The 21,992-nt window shown below is 45.2% G+C and overlaps 1 protein-coding gene across 14 annotated transcripts in view; it reads right to left on the bottom strand.

The window, feature by feature from the left end:
* The window catches only part of RAPGEF1 (Rap guanine nucleotide exchange factor 1), a 137,522-nt gene that overhangs the window by 100,285 nt on the left and 15,245 nt on the right, over positions 1-21,992 (bottom strand). For 11 of the 14 annotated variants that reach the window (XM_025475550.3, XM_025475555.3, XM_025475559.3 and 8 more), the window contains exon 1: positions 14,739-15,199. The exons of the other annotated variants lie outside the window; for them this stretch is intronic. In XM_025475550.3, coding sequence (XP_025331335.1) covers positions 14,739-14,802 — 64 coding nt within the window. In that variant the 5' untranslated portion in view covers positions 14,803-15,199. Of the gene's footprint in view, positions 1-14,738; positions 15,200-21,992 lie in introns of those variants that run through there. 14 annotated transcript variants of the gene reach the window in all.

The following is a 21,992-nucleotide window of genomic DNA, read 5'->3' as shown; positions in this document are numbered from 1 at the left end:
TTGGGGATTCCTAAGATAGGGATCTCAGGAAAGCCTAAGTCAAATTATCTCACTGCTCAGCTCCCAACTCTGCAACAACAGCTCCTTGCTTCTCTCACATTAAAGTCAAAGCCTTTACAACGGTCCTCCAGGCCTGATATGCTGTTGTTGTCTGTTCCAGTCCTACCAGCTTCCTGCTATTCCTTGAACACACCTATCTAATCTCCCTGCCTGAGAGGCTGGTCCCTCAGGTGTCTACTTGGTCAATGCCCTCTCCTCCTCCAAGACATGACACACATCTCCCTTGCCCAACAAGGCCGCCCTGTGTGCCCTAGTTAACCCTGCAATCGAACCCCTCAGGCCTGGGAACTCCCGATGGCCCTCATTCCACTTCCTATGGCACTTGCCCCTCCTCACATTCTTTGTAACCCTCTAATGTATACTATGTATTATCCACTGTCCACTTCCCCCTGCTGGGAACCTGAGTTCCACGAGGATGGAGGCTGTAACCTAGGAGACTGAAACAATGCCCAGCACACAGCGAGGGCTCAAATCAGCATCTGCTACATACATGCACGAGACACTTCTTCTGAACCACTACTCCCTCATAATTTGGGAGTATAACACGGCTGCCTGCTTCCGATTCCGTAAGCCTCTTTAGCTCACATGCCCACCAGTGATGACGCAGTCTAACTCCTGGATCAAATTCCTGAGCCAGAACCAATTGGCCCAGCTCATATTTCCAAAGCAGGCCACACGACATAGGTCAACAGCCAGCTGCCCAGGGAAGAGTCATTAAGTACAGAAGGTCCTCTGGGTGAATCAGAAAAAGAGCAAGGCCATCTGGAGCCCTTCACTGGGGGAGCACAAGCTTTCCATGACGAGTGTGCTGGTGGATGGTATAGCGCAGTGCCACAATGAGCACCAGAAGTGTAGAAAGGCCTGGGAGTATGTCAGCTCAAACTAGAGGGTTAGCCCCCAGTATTGACCTTGGTGGGAGCTGGGGATCTTGCGTGATATTCTTCAATGTCTGCCCTACATCTTACTTACAAAGTGCATCTTACTCTCAGGTAACATAACTAATCCTATCCATACGCAGATTTGGTGACATGGTTAAGGTATAGATACTTAGTATTAGAGGAACTGATTGACCTTTGCAGGCAGGAAGGCATTCTTTAGAATTCCTAAGTGTTCCCCTTTCACTGCTGAGGATTTTATAATCACCCACAGACAGGATGACTTCAATGAGCCAGGGGTCCCGGCTCAGGTCTTGGCCAGGGCTGCATCACCTGACGCTTGGCCAGGGCCAGAGAAGCCATTTCCAAGCTCACTCCCCCACCCCCACCCCCACCCCCACCCGTGCTGTTAGCAGGGGCCTCTCTTCTCCATCTGGCATCTGCCTCTCCCTCCCTGGAGCAGGGGATCTAAGGTGGCAAGGAGGCAGAACCCACCCACAGTCAGAAACCCCAACCATGCATCGCTTCTGCAGTTGTCACACCATTACAAGATCAACCTTGGACAAAACGGGAGGGGGCTACATCTGGGCTTGCAGATATCAAGAGGCAGGGAACACTGGGCTGTCTTGGAGGCTGCTCACCACAGGCTGTTCACGTAGACAAGGCTTGTTTATGGAATGCTCAGAAAAGGAAGAATATGTAACAGAGACCATATGCAGCCTGCAAAGCCAATTTTTAGTATATGGCTCTGTATAGGAAAAGTTTTTTTTTTTTTTTGTATAGGAAAAGTTTGATGACCCATTGATGTATTACAGATTTAAGGGGTTTCAGGGTGATTTTTGTCTATACACAATCCTCCCCTTATGCCCTGATTTTAGAAACTGACCCCTGGGTAAACCATTCTACTGACATAGGTGCATAGCAAACCATAGCTCTGAGCATTATAATGTCAACTACTAAGAAACGAACCTCAGCAGGAAGAAAATAATCCACAGTACCCCGCCCATAGTAGGTGCTTAATAAACACAAACTCAGTGAATGAATAAATGAGTAAGAAACAGAAGGATACATCTTGAAAGTAGAGAGTAATCATGGAAGTATGAAACATCTTTAACAAATGATTTACAACATAAACAACATGTGACCCTTATATAATAGTTACAGTCACAGCTGAGATGTACTGAGGGCCAGCTCTATGCCAAATGCTCCCTTATTCACTCCTCCTCACACTCTGTCAGAAAGGTGTTGTTAGTTGCCTTCCTTTTACAGACAAGCAAATCGAAGCTGACAGAAATTAAGTAATTTAATTTCCCCAAGGTTACATGATAAATAGGACTATTCACTCTTATAGCCAAGTATACAAGAATAAAGACCAACTCTGCATCTGGAATCCCACGCTCCTGCACGAGCTTGCAGAAAGCACAGTAGATGGAGAGAAGCCCTCCTCCCTCTCAGCTCCACAGGATCCTAACCAGGGGCTTTAAAGAAGGGCAAAGTTCCCAAGGCTCCCCATAAGCAAGGTTAGAGAGACCTGAGATGCTGGATTTCATCTAATGACTCACATATCTGCTCCCTCTTTCCAAAGAGAGCTTTTAAAAAATATTTTCACTGTGGTTTTTGCTTTCAAACCAAATACCAAAAATAAATAAATAAATAAATAAATAAATAAATAAAATAAAATAAAATAAAATAAAAAGTTACCATCTTTTCTGAGACTATAGGATCAGCACCCAGACCAGCCTTCTCTCCAATTGCTCTCCCAGTGCACTAGGTGGAGGGTAGCTGCGCTAGCCATGTAGCCCAGAGTTCTGACACTGGTGTGATGAGGGCTGCAGCAAACTGCAGGGCTGTCAGACACACACAGGGCCGGGACCCAGGATACGCACGAAGCCACTGCGCACAGAACTGTGCTCTAGACCAAGGGTTTCCTTATGTGACATGAGCAGAGCCCATTTTGAGTGGTCTGTTCTCAGATTCATGAACCTGAGGGAACATGACTCACCCAAAGCTACACAACCAGGGGCAGCGCCAAAGTTCTCTGATGCCAAGGCTATTTGTTCTGCTTTTTGGCATCTGCTCTTGGAGAACTTGAAGTCCAGCTGGTTGAGAGAGACATGTTGATTATGACATGTTCTGGAGGGAGGAGGACCTGGGCACAGGGGCTAACCCTGAGCTAGTGGCAGGGGGCACGCCATCAAGGGCAGAAGGAGTCAGGGATAAAGGAAGACATAAAGTCAGAAGGCCTGGAGGCAAAGGGGGTTTGCAAGAGGCCTAGTCGACAATGGTGACTCTCTGGATGGGCTTTTATGAGGAACAGGAGGGTCAGCGAACCACAGACAAGAGGAGACACTGTCAAAGGGCACTGAAGGTCCAGCTGAGTGGAGACGTGAATTTCTGTCAACAAAAGACTTAATTACACACAGCACTGTGTCCTCAATGGGATTCTAATAAATAAAGGTGTCTCATCTCCAGACAGTAAACACATAAATCACACATGATAGTCACCTCCCCCAGTCCGTTCTGAGATAATAATCATTGACAAAAATATTCCCTTGCCAAACAAGCGAAGAGAAGACATGATGCTCCAGTCCACTCTTGTAAACCAACACTGTCAGGAAGGTAGAACAAGGAAGAAAGGGGCTTTGCCATCAGAGACCAAGGACAAAGGTTTGGGTCCCAACACCGCCACTCACCACTCGCCACCACTCACCACTTGGTAGCTGTGTGATCTCGAACAAGTTACCAAAGCCATTTCCCCATCTGTTAGGTGAAAAGAATACCACCCACGACGAAGGAATCCTGTGAGGATCAGATGCATAGACAGCTAGAGGGGGCAGTTTGCAAACAATGGCCAAAGTGTCCCCCCACACACACCTCTTTCCAAGATGACTTCGGGCACCTCCCATCAAGAGGTGGGGTCCCTCTCCCTTCTCCTTTGAATCTGGACTGGCCTTAGGACTTGCTTCCACCAGTGACATGAGCTGATGGTGACACTGCTGGTTCTAAGCCTGGGCCTCAAGAAGGAGGCCTTGCATACCTCACTCATAGGAAACCTGCTGGATGCCAGGTGAGTGATGGGGGCTAGCCTGCCAGAGGCCCAGGAATGAGCCCTCCCAGCAGCTGACCACAGACACACAAGGACCCCAGCCTCAACTGCCATCTGCAGAAGCATGAACTAAATAACCAGTTGTTGGGCAGCCCCGGTGGCACAGCAGTTTAGCACCGCCTGCAGCCCAGGGCCTGATCCTGGAGTCCTGGGGGAGCCTGCTTCTCCCTGTCTGTGTCTCTGCCTCTCTCTCTCTCTCTCTGTATTTCTCATGAGTAAATAAAATAAAATCTTTGAGGGATCCCTGGGTGGCGCAGCGGTTTGGCGCCTGCCTTTGGCCCAGGGCGCGATCCTGGAGACCCAGGATCGAGTCCCACATCGGGCTCCCGGTGCATGGAGCCTGCTTCTCCCTCTGCCTATGTCTCTGCCTCTCTCTCTCTCTCTCTCTCTCTCTCTCTGTGACTATCATAAATTAAAAAAAATAAAAATAAAATAATATAAAATCTTTGAAAAAATAAAATAAAATAACCAGTTGTTGTTTTTACTCACTAAACACCAGGGTGACGTGGTAGTGCCGACCACCTGCAGGAGCAGTGCTCTATTAGGAAGTTGCCATGGCAACTGTGACTTCTCTCTGGTCTAACAATTCTCCCAGTCCATCAGACTTTCCGTCTCTACTGGGTCTTTCCCACCGGCATTCAATTATGCCATTATTATTCCCTTTTTAAAAAGCTTTCCCTTGGGGGGGTACCTGGGTGGCTCAGTCAGTTAAGCAGTCTGCCTTCAGCTCAGGTCATGATCCCGGGGTTCTGAGATTGAGTCCTACATTGCGCTCCCCACTCAGCGAAGAGCCTGCTTTTCCCTTTCCCTCTGTACCTCCCCCTGCTCTCTCTTTCAAATAAATAAATTCCTTAAAAAAAAAAAAAAAAAAAAAAACTTTCCCCTGGCCCTACTACATTCAACAACTACCACCTTGCCTTGGCTCCTTTGGCTTTCCCTTGCAGCAAATCCCTCAAAGAATTGGCCATGCTCAGTCCATTCTCTTCCAAACTTCCTCACTCCCAACAATGCAATGAAACCTCATGTCATGGGACGCCTGGGTGGCTCAGTGGTAAAGCATCTGCCTTCAGCCCAGAGTGTGATTCTGGAGTCCCAGGATCAAGTCCCACATCGGGCTCCCTGCATGGAGCCTGCTTCTCTCTCTGTCTATGTCTCTGCCTCTCTCTGTGTGTCTCATGAATAAATAAATAAATAAAATCTTTAAAAAAAAAAAAAAAAAGAAACCTCATGTCAACATTTCCAGTGACCACTATGGTCAAGTCTCAGTCCTTATGTGATTTGACTTCAATCAGCATGATCCTGTCCCCCTGGTTCCCTTCTCCTTATCACACTTCCTGCCTCTGGCTCCTGGGGCACCACAGGCTCCAGGGTTTTCTCCTACATTATGGGAGGGTCTTTCTCATCTCCTCACCCTCCTAATGCTGGAATGCTCCAGGGCTCTCCAGTCTCTTCTCTCACTCACTTCCTTGGTTATCTCACCCAGTCTTTACACAACATCTTTATGTCAAAGACTTAAAGCCTAGGCTTTTCTAAACTCCAGATTCTTACACTGGACTTCTTAATGACCATCTACTTCTAGGTCTCTAAAAGACAACTCAAACTCAACTGAACATCTCAAACTGTTCTAAACCCCAACTCCTGGTCTCCACCCCCAAACTCCATCTGCTCCACTGGCACTCTTGTGTTTATAACTGGCAGAATGCTCAGGCCCTGTGCAAAACCCACTGGCTCTCTATTCAAGCTCCTTGCAATCACCTCCCAGACCCCACGTGATTTGCTACTCCTTGACCTCATCTCGTATCACTCTTTCCAATACTCCAGCCGTGCTGGCCTATGATCTTCCTCAACAGGCCTGGGTTCCCTCATGCCCTCTGCACCTGCTACTCTTTCTCCTAGAGTTTTTCTCCTTAGCTGCAGTTCCCACTCTTCACTGCTGAGTACCCCTCCCCGCTCCATCTTCCTAAACTGACCACCACTCCTCCAGCCCTGGACTTCCTATCCCCTTCCCTGCCTTCTCTATACAATGCCTGTCAGCAAACAGACTGTATATTTTACTTGTTTATATATACACTATAAAATCCAGAGGGCAGTGAGGCCTTGTTTTTTCATCAGGCATTCCCTTTGTCTAAAACAGTGCCTGACACAGGCCCCACTCAATAAATATTTGTTGAGTGGACGAACACCCATCAATCAATGAATGACTATAGAAAATGGGAGGGCTTTTTTTTAGTATAGTGTCCCATTTAACAGTAAAGGAAGACTACTTAAGGCGTCTATATTCAATAGCACCAGGTTCTTTAAACCTCTGTCATCTATCTTCTCATCCCTGTAGTGATGAGAAGGACTATTTTTATCAATAAAGACCGAAATGTGTGTGTAGAAGACTAGAAGCCAAAAGGCTCTGCTAAGTAATCCTGATTGTATGAGGCAGCTAGAAGGTGATATGTAAGTCTTCTTCTGGCCTAAAAATTTAAAGAATTTTTTGGGTAACTGATGAATGACCTGTTTCAGAGCTCCAGAATAACAATGACAGCAGAGGGCACCCAGACCAGAAAAGACCCCAGAGATCAGGGGCTGGCAAACTTCTACCTGTAGCCTGAAACCCACTAGCCTCCTGGTTGTTGATGCAGGTTGCTTGTTTATGGTCTGAGAAGTAAAGAATGGTTTCCACACCTTGAGATGGTTTCATTTTAGCTAGTTATTTAAGTACCTACATAATCATCTTGATTTTGCCTCTTGGCCCTGCAAGATCTACAAAAGTCACTGGCTGGCCCTTTACGAAGCTGAACTGTCCCTGACCTAGATGACCCCCTTTGGCTGGAGTCCACAAAGTCTCCAGAAATAGTCATCTGGTACTTCACCATGAAGTGACTCCTGAAATCAAGTGCCCTATAACCACTTGCCAAAATGTAATTGGATATAAAGTGGCCATTGGCCATTGCTATGATCTAAGGTAATAGTGACAGCCTCTCCACAGCTGGAAAAGTAGTCAGACACGGAAATGTATTGTATGCATGTTCCCAAAGTGATGCATACCCTAAAGCCAAAGGCTAAGGGATATTGTTCTAAATTTGGAAATATCTGATGACAAAGCCAAGTTTCCTTCCCTTTTCTTACCGCACCCAAAACAACACCCCATACTTCTCACGAGAAAAATTCCTCACACTTATGTTTCCATTTCCTACATCTGATCTAACAAAAAAAATCGATTTATGGAAGTCCATTCTCTATACAGATCTTTTTTTTTTTTTAATTTTTATTTATTTATGATAGTCACAGAGAGAGAGAGAGGCAGAGACACAGGCAGAGGGAGAAGCAGGCTCCATGCACCAGGAGCCCGATGTGGGATTCGATCCCGGGTCTCCAGGATCACGCCCTGAGCCAAAGGCAGGCGCCAAACCGCTGCGCCACCCAGGGATCCCTCTATACAGATCTTTTAGTACCACACCTGGCACACAGGAAGCCATCACCATTATTGTAACATTATATCCCAACATATTACTACTGTATTATAATTGTATATGTGATTGTATCATATTGTATACCACATGTATGATACAGTATACAATGTGTCATATACACAATTAATTGAATATATTATTATATTCTATAGCATGAAAACATATAACATGAATGTAGAATATATTGTCATAATGTACAGGATATGTTGTGCTGTCTTGTATCTTTATTACAAGATGCCCTTATTACACCACTGCTATATTACTATCCTAACATAGGGGATGCTAAGCCACAAACTAGCCACAGGACTTCAGACAAGTTACCTCATTTCTCTAAATCTCGATTTCTTCATTGGTTAAAACTAGGGAATCATTTTAGAAACTTTTTTTTATCATTCTCTTTTAGCTCAAGGCACCTGTGATTCTATTAGCATGGTAAATAAACTGCTTCCAAAACTCTTTTTCACCCACTCTATTTATGGTCACACGCAAGCATGGCTTAGAGCCTTGCCGATGAACAGATTTAGACATCACCTTCGTCCACTACATTTACTCCAACACTCCGATGCCTGCATTTGTTGATTCAAACCACCTTGGCAGCATGTCATTTAATAGCAGTATGCTGATTTTAACAACTGAGTTGGTGGCCCATCATGCAGGCAGTTGGAGAAAATGGTACCAAGCAAGCCCTACAGAAGCTAAGATGAAGACGAGCTGGGTCATTAGTCACACTGCCTAACGGTAATCATTACACTAACAATGTTAACAACTCTTGTGGGCTCACTCTGTCCCACCACATGAGGAAATTGAATTATTTAATACTCACTGCTCCCTGGGAGGCAGAAGACAAAAAGTTGTGATGGGAAATGGCTATCCCTAAATAAAACCTCATGCCTCTTTTCTATGAAACTCAACACTTGAAAGAGGTTGAGTCAAGTCCCATGCAAAGGACTATTAGAAGACATAATCTTGGATCCCTGGGTGGCGCAGCGGTTTGGCGCCTGCCTTTGACCCAGGGCGCGATCCTGGAGACCCGGGATCAAATCCCACATCGGGCTCCCGGTGCATGGAGCCTGCTTCTCCCTCTGCCTATGTCTCTGCCTCTCTCTCTCTTTCTCTCTCTCTGTTTGTGACTATCATAAATAAATAAAAATTAAAAAAAAAAAAAGACAGAATCTTAAAACAAAACCAGATTCTTAACACTGATAATGGATTTTGAACTTCCCATGCTCATCTCTGAGCCCCATGCCATATTGTAACTCATCACTATAGCATTAGTAAATATAAGTTTTACAAGAGAAACAATTTCAAAATGATAATACTCAATGCTGAGGTGCTTTTGGGTAACAGATAAACTGATCACTCATGAAAATACTGACAGATACATTCCTTAGAGCCTTAAAGTTATTCCTACATTCTTGGCTTGGGAATTTTACACTGCAGTTTTATCCTAAGGAAATTATCCAACAGAATCACAAATATATATATGAATGAAGCTACTTATTGTAACAGCAAAAAGGGGAAATAATTTCAAAAGTCAGCAGCAGGTAAATGCTTAGTAAGTTATGGAATATTAACATAATGGAAACGTTACAGTCATTTCAGTAGCTATGAAGACCACACAGAAGCATGAAATAAAAAAATGATTTGCACATGATCGCAATTCTGAAAAACACGCATTCATGTGCAGCAGCTCTGGAAAAGATTAATTGTAACAGCTAATTGTTCTGCTCACTCACTATGTTTCAGGCCCTTTAGATTTAGATGCTCAACATGCATTTTCTTCTTTGCATCTGTCCATTTTTTACAATCTTCAATAAAGTAACATCTTTTCAATTAAAATAAAATGTAATTCTTCTGTATTTAACCCAAAAATAAAACCAATAATAAACACGGGATACATACTATGTACCAGGGGCTGTTCTAAGCATTTTACGGGTACTATTTACAGATGAAAAAACTGAGGTCTAGAAATTAACTAACTCACCCATGATCAGCCAACTAGCAAGTGGAGGAGCAAGGATTCAGCCTTGGTATCCAGGCTCCAGAGTCCATACTCCTAATCACAATGTCATTATGAAAAAATACATCGCAACACTACGGTTACTCAAAACAGGAAAATGAACTATTCTGATTAGTTTAATATTCTAGTTAATAAGGAATAGTTCAGGATGCCTGGGTGGCTCAGAGGTTTAGTGCCTGCTTTCAGCCCAGGGCATGATCCTGGAGACCCGGGATCGAGTCCCACGTCAGGCTCCCTGCATGAAGCCTGCTTCTCCCTCTGCCTATGTCTCTGCCTCTCTCTCTGTGTGTCTCTCATGGATAAATAAATAAAATCTTAAAAAAAAAAAATCAAGAGTAGCTCAATTATGTTGGGTTTGGCAATAAACATTTCTAAAGAAATTCAACGCCATAAAAAACCCCCTTGCCCACAATGCCAGCACAACTGATGACTTCTCCAGATGCTGAACACCCAGAGAGCTTGCAGACAGGAACAGCAGTGGCCAGTGCAGATGGTCACTGACTCACAGACCTCACAAGCACCTCTGTGATCACCTGACATGTAACCTCTTACAACTGAGAGAAGGAAACAGGCAGAATTAGGCAAATTCTCATGGCTAGCTGGGGGTGGAATAGAGCCAGGCCCCTGACCCACATTCATGGATGTATAGTAGTAAGAATTACTATCATACATCCAGTGCTTGCTCTCCACTGAGGGCTGGAACACGGATCATCTCTCAATAGCCCTTTGACACAGACGTTCTTATTAATCTCATGTAGAGACCAAGAAACAGGCTCGGAAACATGAAGTCACATGGCTCGCCTCACTCAGCTAGAAGGCACTGAGCTGGGTGGCCCCAGTGCAGCACCCAGTCCTCGCACATTCTGGTGTACTGGCTGAGACGCTCATACCAGACACCACTGTGGCCCCAAAGCAATGGAATAAAGACCAGAAAATGAATGGTGGGAGGTGGGCCGGCTTCAGCTTTGGCCAGAAAAGCCATCAAAATAAATTACCAGCGGCCCCGGATGCTTCTTCACTACCTAGCTTGCCGTAGCAAGTCTCAACACCACTGCTCACTGGAATCCAAACAATGCTCTTTGCCTCTACCGCAGAGGGACCAAGGAACATGCGGAATTAATGCAAATCCATCCTGGACTCCCTACCCCCACCCCCTGCCAGCCAATCTCCTTTCCCCCAGGCCCAGGAAAAGACACTTCTCACCCTCAGCTCTTCCACCGAGGGTGTTAATTTCATTCGCTCAGCTCAAGCCCAACTGTGTACAAACATGCAAATCATCAACATTTCCATCTACCAGGCTGGTATGGCCCCAAGCTGCTGGGATTTCTGAAGGAGATAACAATTCAATTTGCAATTACTGCTGCAATTTTTAATCCCCCAGGAAACTTCTACCCTGGTTACGCTCCCAAGAGCCAAAATGACCACTGCAAGCAACCCTTCAAATTAATTCTCAAAAAGAACGAATGAATGAGTCTTCTGAGAGGGCAGAGTTTGTTTTTGTTTTTTTTTCTTCTGAGAGGGCAGACGTATTTCAGAGTTCAATTTAGCTCTAAATGGAAGGTTTCACCAGGTACCTGGGTCAATGAATCAGCAACTAAGTGTTCACTATGATTTCAGCGCTTTTTGTAAAGCAATCTTTTGCAATGTGAATAATTATCGATAGATTGAACTCTTTGTAAATTCAGAATTGCTGTGGAATAGAGGAAGATGTACCTATTTTCAACCCCAAAGTCTGCACTTTGAGCAGAGAAAGGCAAAGAATCAACACTTCCAGATCCACATAACCACCACATACCAGCCAGCTTTGGTAGCTAGCATTTACTGAGCACCTACTATGCACCAGGAACCAAGCTCTGCCGTTTGTTCCTCACTTATACCCATGGTAACACAGCCAGCCAGGGAGCACGGGATTTTTGTCACCAAGTACACTCCTGGAGGGCACCAATTAACAAGCAACAGGCTCTGCACCAGTGTGGAAGATAGAACAATGATCCCAACAGACAGCCCTCAGGCAGTTTACAATCAAATAGTGTATAAACAGATCAATAAAAAAATACCTGTGGTGAGGGCTATAAGGAAATCACACAGGAAGACACAGTCATTTGGAGAAGCTGTGGGAGGTGAGGGCAGTGAGGGAATGAGGAGATCTGGGATTACAAAACCCGCATGTTCAAGGTCAGACGGCAAATGTGAGGCAGAGCCCTGGCTGGCTGGAAATCCCAGGATCACACTGGAAGCCACTGCCTTATCCTACCTCCCATACCTTTTTTTTTTTTTTTTTTTTGGCATGAGGGGCCTGCTATATAATTCACTACGGTATTACAAATGAATCACATTTATTAACCACTGCAAACACTCTGTATTGTAAAACCCAAAAAGAGCTATACTGTTTTCTACTTATGTCTTGGGTTCTGAGAGCCATCAGAAAATCAAGAATAAGAGTCAGAGAGTATAAAAGTCAGTCCCCTCAAAAGGTGGGCATTGCACACTGTTTAAAATCATTCAAGAGACAGGTATATATAAAATGCTCTTCAGGGTGACAGCTGGCAGAGGTGGTAAGATTTATGTTTCTTGAACTAGCTTTCTGTCACTTTAATTTTTCAACTTTCCAGGCGTACAACCTGGAAACAGAAATGTAAATGACTTAAAGGGCAAATAAGGATTTCCTTTAAATTTGCTTTTGAAATGTATTCTGGGCTTGACCTTCCTAATCACAAATGTCTGGCTCTGGTTAAAAGTCTGTATTCCCAGGAGCCCCTGCCACTACAGGGCAACAGACAGGACGGAGAAGTCAGGAGCAGCCTGAGCTGTTTGTACCAAATGCACATAAAGATGTGTTTCCCATTCACTTGGCCCAAAAGCAGACCCTGACACCCTGTTGTTCTGCTTTGGAGCATGGAGTCATCAGTCATCCACTGAGATGTTGAGTGTAGACTATGGAAAATATACTCAGATCAGGGTCAGAGGGGTGTCTGGGATTCACAAAATCTGGTTCCTAAATATTGCTCTAAAATCCCATTTCTAAAACATCAACAACCCTTAAAGACGCAGCCAAACAGATAAACTGTGAAGGACTGCTCCACACCCTTGCTACTGCAGATCCTTAGCAGGGGTTCCCTGGATTCGGGGTCAGGGAAACAAACCCCTATCCCAGGGTCTAAACTGCATAAACAAATCTCAACACTGGCCAAAATGTACTCCTGGTCAACGGGACCCATGCAGACTCAGAAATCAGGGCAGGGAGCTGCTCTTTCTTTTACCCCAACTCACAGTGAACCTTGCAATGCCTGCTATTACTCACCACACTCCCACAGCTCCTCTTATTGAAACTACTGAACACAAACTGTAAAATAAAACACAGAGGCTGGCTTTAATTTTGCCTGTAAACCAGGCTGCTTCCAATGGTTAATTTCAAGAACTTTTATACATTTTTCTAAAAAACAAAACAAAACAAAAACACCAGAGATTATCTGAAAGTAAATATATTAAATTCCTGTTATAAAAGTAGTGCTTTTGAATTACTGGATTTTTATGATGATTTTCTTGTTAGTGGCTAGAGAGATCAACCCATGTAGCACTGAGTAAGTCCTGGATCCTGACCCACCTCAGTAAATAACCATGTCTGCTGAGATTCATTCTTCTGAAGGATACTGTACTGTGATGCAACCAGCAACCATTTTTGTAATGGTGTCCCCTCCTGGTTAGTAAAAATACATTAAAGAAAGTATAACAAGCCTCACAGAACCATTACCTGGATTCTTTTTTTTTTTAATATTTTATTTATTATTTATTTGAGTGAGAGAAAGAGAAAGCACACATGAGTGGGGTGAGGGGCAGACGGAGAAGCAAGCTCCCTGCTGAGCAGAGAGCCAGATGTGGGCTCTATCCTGGGACACTGGGATCATGACCTGAGCCAAAGGCAGATGCTTAAACTGACTGCGACACCCAGGTGCCCCAATTACCTGGATTCTGACACTTGTCAAATTTATACTATTTTGCTTCTCTGTATGTATATATGCACTCATTCACCTGAACCACTTTGGAATAAAATTATAGACAGTATAATGCTTCACCCCTAAATACTTTAGCATGACTATCCAAAAGGACATTCTCCTGCATGACTCATTACCATCATTATACAAAATAAAATCAGCAATAGTCCCCAGATATCATCTATTACCCAGTTCATATCAAACTTCCTGAATGGTCCCCCAAATGTCTTTCTCACTGTTTTGTTCAAACCAGGACCCAAAGACCACTAGTGATTACTTTTTTCATCGTAGCATGTCAGACAAAGGATGACTGACAGAGGGACAGGAACTTGACATGAAATAAGCAGCCTACCTACTTTTCCCTTTTAAAAAGAACAAGTTACCCATAACCTGACCACAGAGGACAACTATTGTTAGCATTTCCATAGATTTCTTCCAGGTTACATTTTCCACATAAACACATATCCATATATATATATACAGGTGCATTCAAACTGTCTTGCTGCTGGTCAAGTGCTAGCTCTGCTTTCTGTGGCAAGTGGAGGTAAAAGCCAAGACCTGAAGTCCCAAAGGCCTACGGCTGGGCTGCAGGGTTAATGACCGTGAAAAAAGCAGCTCAGTACACTGGAAAACTAAGTTGCCCTGGGACATGGCTAAATGGGTCCCCAGTTTCAGGTGTGCCATGGCAGTGCTTGTGGTCTCACTGGCTTCCTCCTCCTCAAGACTGACACTAACACAAACCCTTTAAGAGACATCGAGTATGGTCAGTCAATGCTGGCCAGTATCATGGGCATCTAGGACAGGTTAACCTAAGATTTCCAACAGAATGTACTTTGAATTCTTCGGAAGAAGAACGATATATATTTAAAGCTATTAATAACATTCTCTCACCAAACTGTTACAAAAGATTCAAGCTCCTGGCTATCAAGATTTTTATTTGGGATATTTCTTAAAGCTTAGAATTTTCGATTGGCAGATACATGCTGCAGTGAGCACAAACCTGGAGCTGCACTTCATTCTCAGCCAGGCTATGATAGCACACTGAGATACAGATCACTTTAATCATCAGGAGAGCTGTTAATTTTCTTTAAAATATGTTGACCTACAGAGCCTTTGTGGTGTGGAAGGTGTTTGCCAAGCAGTTCCAGCTTTGGTGCGGAGCCAAAATATCCTAATGCAAGGCTGCCTCCTTTCTCCTGGAGACAAAGCCCAGGGCCTGCTTACCTTGCTTCCAGGGGCACAGACGGCTTCGCTTCCGGGGCTTCTGTTTCTCAGCAGCATTGCCCATTCTAAAGCCAGAAGCTCACAGGGTCCTCCCAAGCCTAGAGGTCTTTGCTGAACAGGGAGTAAGGACCAAGGTGCCGGCTGAAAGGGACTTCATCTCTCCAACATCCCAATCACCTCGCAAGCCCTGGCAAACCCTTCCAAGAAAAATCTGAATTCTGTTCAGAGCAGTCCTTGCCTCCTGCCTTTCAAACTCCCTTTGCTTCCAGGGAGGAAGCCAGAAGAAAAGACTTGTTATCGCCCCACGGGTGGGTCTCCGTCCCCCATCAGTCCATCTATATTAGGAAGCTCTTCCTTGGCCTTCCTTTGACACTCTATTACTCATCGGCACAGCAGCGGCCTCAGAGTGAACTGCACTTCCAAACACTTTCAATGCTGCCTTTCCTTGGGGGAGGAGTGGCAAACTGGGTGGCCAAAAAGCTGAAAGTTAAAAACGGACCAATTCGGGATGTGCCGTGAGAAACATTTTCCAAGCTTGAGATTTAGTGAGATATTCTTAAGAACAGGCTATTCTATTTATCTTTACATACCTCTAGAAAGTTTACATTTGAATCATTTGGGGATTCCTGGAGAAGCAGCTGAACCATAGGGTCCTCATTTCAAAGCTGTTCTCTCAAAGAAATTTCTAGTTTATTTGTAAGGTTCATCAATAAATCAGCTGTTTCTGTCTCGAAATGCATTTTCTGGGGATCCCTGGTTGGCTCAGCGGTTTAGCACCTGCCTTCGGCCCAGGGCATGATCCTGGAGTCCCGGGATCCTGGAGTCCCGGGATCAAGTCCCACATCAGGCTCCCTGCATGGAGCCTGCTTCTCCCTCTGCCGGTGTCTCTGCCTTTCTCTCTGTGTCTCTCATGAATAAACAAATAAAATCTTTAAATCTAAAATCTAAAAAAAAAAAAAATCAAAATGCATTTTCTTATGAAAGCACTGTATAAATGTACTTGTGACCCATCTTCAGTCCACACATTAGGGAGGCAACATGGGACTCTAACAGTCGAGATGAATCAACAATGAAATGGTACCAGTAGAACACTCACTGCACTGCTGATATGATGTGGTTCCATTTTTTGCACTAATGCCTCAAGGATGACATGGATGTATGAACTGCTTAGAATCACACCTACTTGGCCACATGTTATCAGTTACCCCTTGAGGTATCACTACCAAAAGCCCAAATCGCTCACAGAAGGGGAGGGTCCACCAAACTTCTCCTCTATTTTAGAGATGAAGCCAGGAGGGGATCAAGGCTACATAGCTGGTGAAACAGCTAGATCTAGCTCCATCTTTACTCTTGGCTAGAAAAGCCACTACCCATTTCCTCACGACTGGAGAAGGCAGGAGATCGGGAAAGGTGCTGGCCCTGGAGGGAAGCTGGCCTGATCCGAATCTGTGGGCACTTCCCAGGTGGGTAGCTCTGCAACAAGAACTTAACCTCCCTGGACCTGATCTTTTTCACTTATGTAAAATGTGTACAATCATGCTGCCTACTTCATAGGACAGTTTAAAGGTTAACCATGCTGTTTAAGGAAGTGCCTGGCAGGTGGCAGATACTCTTAATGAAGAGGGACTCTTGCTGTTTTTATTATTTTATTAACTGTAAACATCCAGCTTTAGATATGTTAAAGAGAAATTATTTACCCTCGCAAGGGTTTTTTTCTCCCCATATCAGGGTGAGATCCGTCGCAAAATTCTGGTAAATTCCTCATTCCTTTAGTGCAAATAAAATTTCACTTATAACATTTGTACCATCAGAGTAACATTTCAATTATGGAAAGTGACCTAAACCAGGAAGGTAATACCGTAAGAAGTCAGAAACCGAGGTTCTGAATGAGACATTTTACAGAGAATCCTCCCCTCCCTACCAGACATACAGGATTCAGAAGGAACCTGAGGCAGGGGGTCCTGAAGGCACTGATCACTTCTTAAGGGAAATTAAGAGAGAAATAACAGGGAAAGGTAAGTGATTGCTATAATGTGCACGTTCACCTCCCCCAAGAGGCAAGGAGACAGAAGCAGGTGCCCAAGAGCTGACATAAGGCTTTGCGTATGGACTTTGTCTGCTAGGAGGAAAGTCTAATGTTGGTCACTTCCCCTCTGGAGAAAAATACAACAATATGAGGAAGCGCCAAGCACTGTGGGAAGGTTCCAAGTGGGAGTTCCAGCTCAGTGCAGGACATAAACAAAGAGGAATGACCAGCCTGGAGGTCCGGCCCTGCAGAACACGAAGGCAGAAAGTCTGGGAGCCAGTCTTCTGAGCCCTCTAGGCCCCGCTTTGAAGTGACTTCCCTGCCCAGTCCTAGAGGAAATCATCCAAGGCAAAGGCACATCTTGTGCTGTGTGTCACAGGAAGCACAGACTGGTATTTTCTTAAGACACACTCACATATTCGCAGAATGTCACTGAATGTCACAGCCGGAGGAACTTCAGGGATTTACCCAATAAATACCAACACTGAGCTTAGGGAGAGCCAGATGACATGTGCTAGCGTTCACTTAGTTACCAGTATGATCAGTGCTGAGTTCAAGGTAAGTGAAGCATGTCTAGCAGGGCAACCTAATCTAATCTGGGAGGTCAGGGAAGGGTGAGACTCAAAGGATGAGCAAGAGTTGACCAAGCCAAGGGGTGAAGGGCATTTTGTGTGCAGGGAAGCATGTGCAAGGCCCTGCCGTAGGTGGAGGTACATGAATAGGGGGTAGGTAAAGTGGGGGTCAGCTGGGGCAGGACCTTATAGGTCATCTCATGAGCTTCAGGGGGGCTCCTAAAGTGTTGGCCAAACCACAAAGGTTCAGTTTTGGGGAAGAGAAGTCCACAGATTTCATCAAAGTCTCAAAGAGATGCAAAGGTTAAAGGGTGCCTGGGTGGTGAAGTCGGTTAAGCAGACAACTCTTGGTTGCAGTTTAGGTCATGATATCAGAATCCTGAGACGGAGGCCCACGTCTGGCTCTGTGATCAGTAGGGAGTCTGCTTGGGATTGTCTCTCGCTTTCCCTCTGCCCTTACCCCTGCTCATGCTCTTTCTGTTTCTCAAAAAATAAAAATAAAAAAAAAAAGAGGGAGAGAATTCCAAAGGTTAAGAACCACAGAGCCAGTCCAACTCTCTCATTCCAAAATAAGGAAACTGAGATCCACAGAGGGAGACATTTCCCCAAGGTTTCACAGACAGGCAGAGAACTCAAATCACAGACTCTTTGTCTGGTGTTTTTCCACATCTACCACTGCCTTATTTCTGGCAGGGGTGTGTCAACAACAACAAAGTACTAAACCTCACTGAATATTGATACTGTATCCAAAACAAGGCTGCTTTGTTTCTGTTGGGGAGGCTTAGAAGTCACACTCCACAGAAATGAACTGTAAAGTCGGCCACTCCATCTTTCTTGGGGTCTAACCTACCTGCAAAACACAGGGGGTCAAAGCCTCCGGTTGCAGGCATCTCCATGAGACGGCTTCTGGGTTCTGAAGACCTCAGCGAGCAGGCTGGGTCACTACAGAAAGGGCTGTCCCAGCAGGCCCCTCACTGCTAACCCAGCAGCCAGCCTTCTCGAGAAGCTGCTCATTTGTTGCTCTTCAAAGTCAGGACTGCACCAGGAATAAAATCTAGCCCATAGGACATGAAAGGGAGAAAGCCCACACCCCTAATTGTAGAATTCCACCGGGAACTGAAACAGAAACTATTCTTTTAAGTAAGCAATAGTAATTTGCCTCTCTGCCACTTATTTCATGATATTTGAAAAATACTCAGGAAAAGTTTAAATATGTGTGAAGAACACTTCTTAAACTTTTCATGCTTCCCAGAATACCTATGGGAGGAATTCTCAAGTGCCTGGACTGGCATTCGAGGCCCTGTGAAGTCTCGCCCCCAAACTACCTTCCCCAACTTTGTCTCCCACATTCCCCACTCTGGGGCCTTGACTTTGGCCCAGGACTCAATTCCATGCCCAAATCCACTCCTGCTGGCCGGCACTGTGCCTCACCTCCTTCCTCTCCAGCTAAGCAATGGAAACCTAATAGTCAACATCCAGCAGACTCTCGGTGGGCAACCATAATGGGGTCCCACGACCCCTGCTTTGCTTGGGCCATGACAGTGGCAGAAGAGGCAAAGCCCTCACTGCAAAAAGGCTCCCGCCCCTTCTGCCGGCCCTCGTCCCTCTACAGCTCCTGCCTTCCAGAGACAGAGTCACCCAACTTAGGTGACTAAGTAAATGACTCACCACAGCCTCTACGCTGAGCCGGATGGGCACGAGAAGAGTCACCCCTAGTTAGGCTCTCCGAGCCCTCTGAGAAGCACACCCCTCTAGTAAGAGGCTGAGCCCACACCCAACATGGGCCTTTAAAACCACTCATTCAACAAAAATCAGTGAGCTTCAGCTCTACACCAGGCACCCTCTGGGATCTGGGGAAATGGCACCTGACAAGACCTTACCTCCTAATAAGGGAAAAGATTGCAAAATGCAGCTAACAAATGCTCCATTAAAAGGAAAGTAAAAGAAAAGGCTGGCCTGAGGGGACCATGGCTGGAGAGGCCCCTGTGACTGACATACAAACAAGAGCCAGAAGGAGTCAGGGCAGAAACACATACAGAAGGGCAGACCAGGGTTCCCTGGCACTTAAGATCTAAGTGCTTCCCATCAGGAGCACACAACAACCCAAACACTGGCCACTTCTATGAGAAAATGGATTTTAAGAGGAGGAGGGGTGAGCAACTCTCCAAGGCACACAGCCAGCGAATGACAGATGCAGAATTTGGATGCGGCTGCTGACCACGGGCTCCCGGGAGGCACACCACACTACCAGGGGAAATAAAGTCTAAGTAGAGGGAACAGTGAGTGCAAAGGCCCAGAGGCAGAAATATACTTGGTATATTCCAGGAACACTTGAAGGAAAAGCTCAAAAGCGTGCTCGGGGGCCAGAGCATAGGAGGCCACAGGCCCTGGTAAGGACCGTGGACTGACCACACAACCTGAGAAGAAGCTATTTGGCAACTGTGAACAGACCTAATTTGATCTAACAAACACTCTGGCAGTTTAATAAAGATTGGATGATTGTGAGGCAGGAGTGGAAACCAAGATGCCAGTTAGGAGGGGCCTCTGCAGTCCAGGAGAGACAGCGGTGGCGTGGAGTAAGTGGCAGAGAGGAGGCAGGTACATCGAAAGCAAGCCCATAGGACTGACAGAGCATGGGACATGGGTTGGGAGAGTCGTCAGGGATGACTCCAGGATTTCCGAGCCTAAACAACTAGGTCAAAAATGGCATTATTTACTGTCATGGGCACCCCAGAAGGAGCCAGTTAGGCAAGGGGCGAAGTGGAGAACAACGAGCTCTGGTCTATGAGCGTTACCTCCGAATCCTAGAGACATCTGAGGGGATAGTAAGTGGGCAGTCTGTAGTTTAGAGGAGAGTTTGGGGCTGGAAATAGAGATTCTGGAAATCATCAGGATTTAGATGGCACTTAAAGACATGAGGCTAGGGACGCCTGGATGACTCAGCAGTTAAGCTCTGCTTTCTGCTCAGGGCATGATCCTGGAGTTCAGGGATCGAGTCCCCCATCTAGCTCTCTAAGGGGAGCCTGCTTCTCCCTCTGCCTATGTCTCTGCCTCTCTCTCTCTGTCTCTCATGAATAAAATAATAATAATAATAATAAAAAGACATGAGGCTAGGACTGCTGAGGAAGAAATGAGGACTCAGCCCTAGGAGTTTGAAAGAGGTGCTCCAGAATAGGGCTGAGATGGGCGTGTCTTTATGTTACCAGGACACCTGTATACAGTAAGACAACTCAGGAGCAGCTTGGAAACATTCACCACCACATGTTTCAAGCCCTAAAGTGAATGCTGGGTGACTTTAAATATCATCTAAATTTTTGCACTTGGTCTTCAAGTTCCAGATGTGTAGTTTTAAAATGTCTCGCTAATGATGGCTAATACATCAACCTAATTAATTAGCTAATATTCTGAGGCACAATATACATTTACTGTGAGATTCATCAAAGAATTTCTTCATTAACTGTCAATCTTCTGGCCATCTTGTCAGAGCTAATTAGACCACTGCTTTTTACCTATTACTACAGACAAAAGCATGGACTGCCAAGTAGAAGTGGTGTCAACACAGTCACTCTCTCACTGTTCACTCGTGCTTCTATTACTGGAATCATCTTCACTCTGTGATGCCTTTGACATTTACTCATTTCATGAGGGTTTCAGTACTGAGCAGCGAGCAGCAGTTTCAGCCTAGCTCTCCCATGTGCCGGCTGGGCAAATCTCATAAGCCTTTCTGGGCCTCATCTTTTCATCTATAAAGTGGGGCACTACCTACCAGCAGTGCTCTCAAGATGGTTAAATAGGTGTGTAGCAGAGCTCCCGGCATCAATGCATAGAAATTCTATCTTATATCCTCACTCCTCTATATTCTAAGGACAACATTTTAGGTCAAATTCCTGAGACCCCTTCCATCCTCTCCATACTTGACCGTAAGCAGTGATTTGAGGGTGTCCCCCACTCATCCACCCTCCTGGCAGCATTATCATTGGGGACCTTGTTAGAAATGCCAATTCTCAGGCCAACCTCAGCCCTAGTGAATCAGAAACTGGGGGCTAGAGCCCAGCACCTTCAGGTGCTGAAGTCTGAGACCCACTACAAAAGGTGGGCAGCATTTTGGGAGACTCACAGGTCCTCAGGACAGGGACCATCGGCTGTAGAGGATCTTGTCATCAATACTTGCTACCATAACAGGCAGCAAGCTACCAATTTATCGTAAACACAAAGCTTCCTGTCTTACCAGCTGTCTTCAATAAATATCAAATATATCACTTAAATAAAAATGAAATTTCTTACCAAAGTTCAATCCCCATACTCCTTTCTATAGCAACACGGAAAACAAAATCCCAGTCCAACTTAACCTAGACTGGGGTTGCTATATAATTATTTTTCCAACTTTCCTTGTAAGGCTTGACAAAAACACTAACATCCTTTCTACCCATTCCAAAGAATATTAATTTAAGATCTGGTTAACCTAATTTTCATAAGGAAAACACATTCTGATTGTTTTATGTACATGTTTATCATTTTAAAAACCAAACTATCCCAGATTTTGATGCTCCCATGAGTTGAGTGACTGGAACATACGAAGTGGCAGATGCCCACAGGGAGAATGGGACCCAAACCAAATTCAGCTGACCCTCCTGTGGCTTCTCTGGGCTTGATCCT

This window comes from Canis lupus, chromosome 9 (genome assembly GCF_003254725.2).
Source record: "Canis lupus dingo isolate Sandy chromosome 9, ASM325472v2, whole genome shotgun sequence".
NCBI classification, from domain to species: domain Eukaryota; kingdom Metazoa; phylum Chordata; class Mammalia; order Carnivora; family Canidae; genus Canis; species Canis lupus.
The sequence above is the reverse complement of the archived record's forward strand: the minus strand, read 5'-3'. Positions and strand labels throughout refer to the sequence as shown.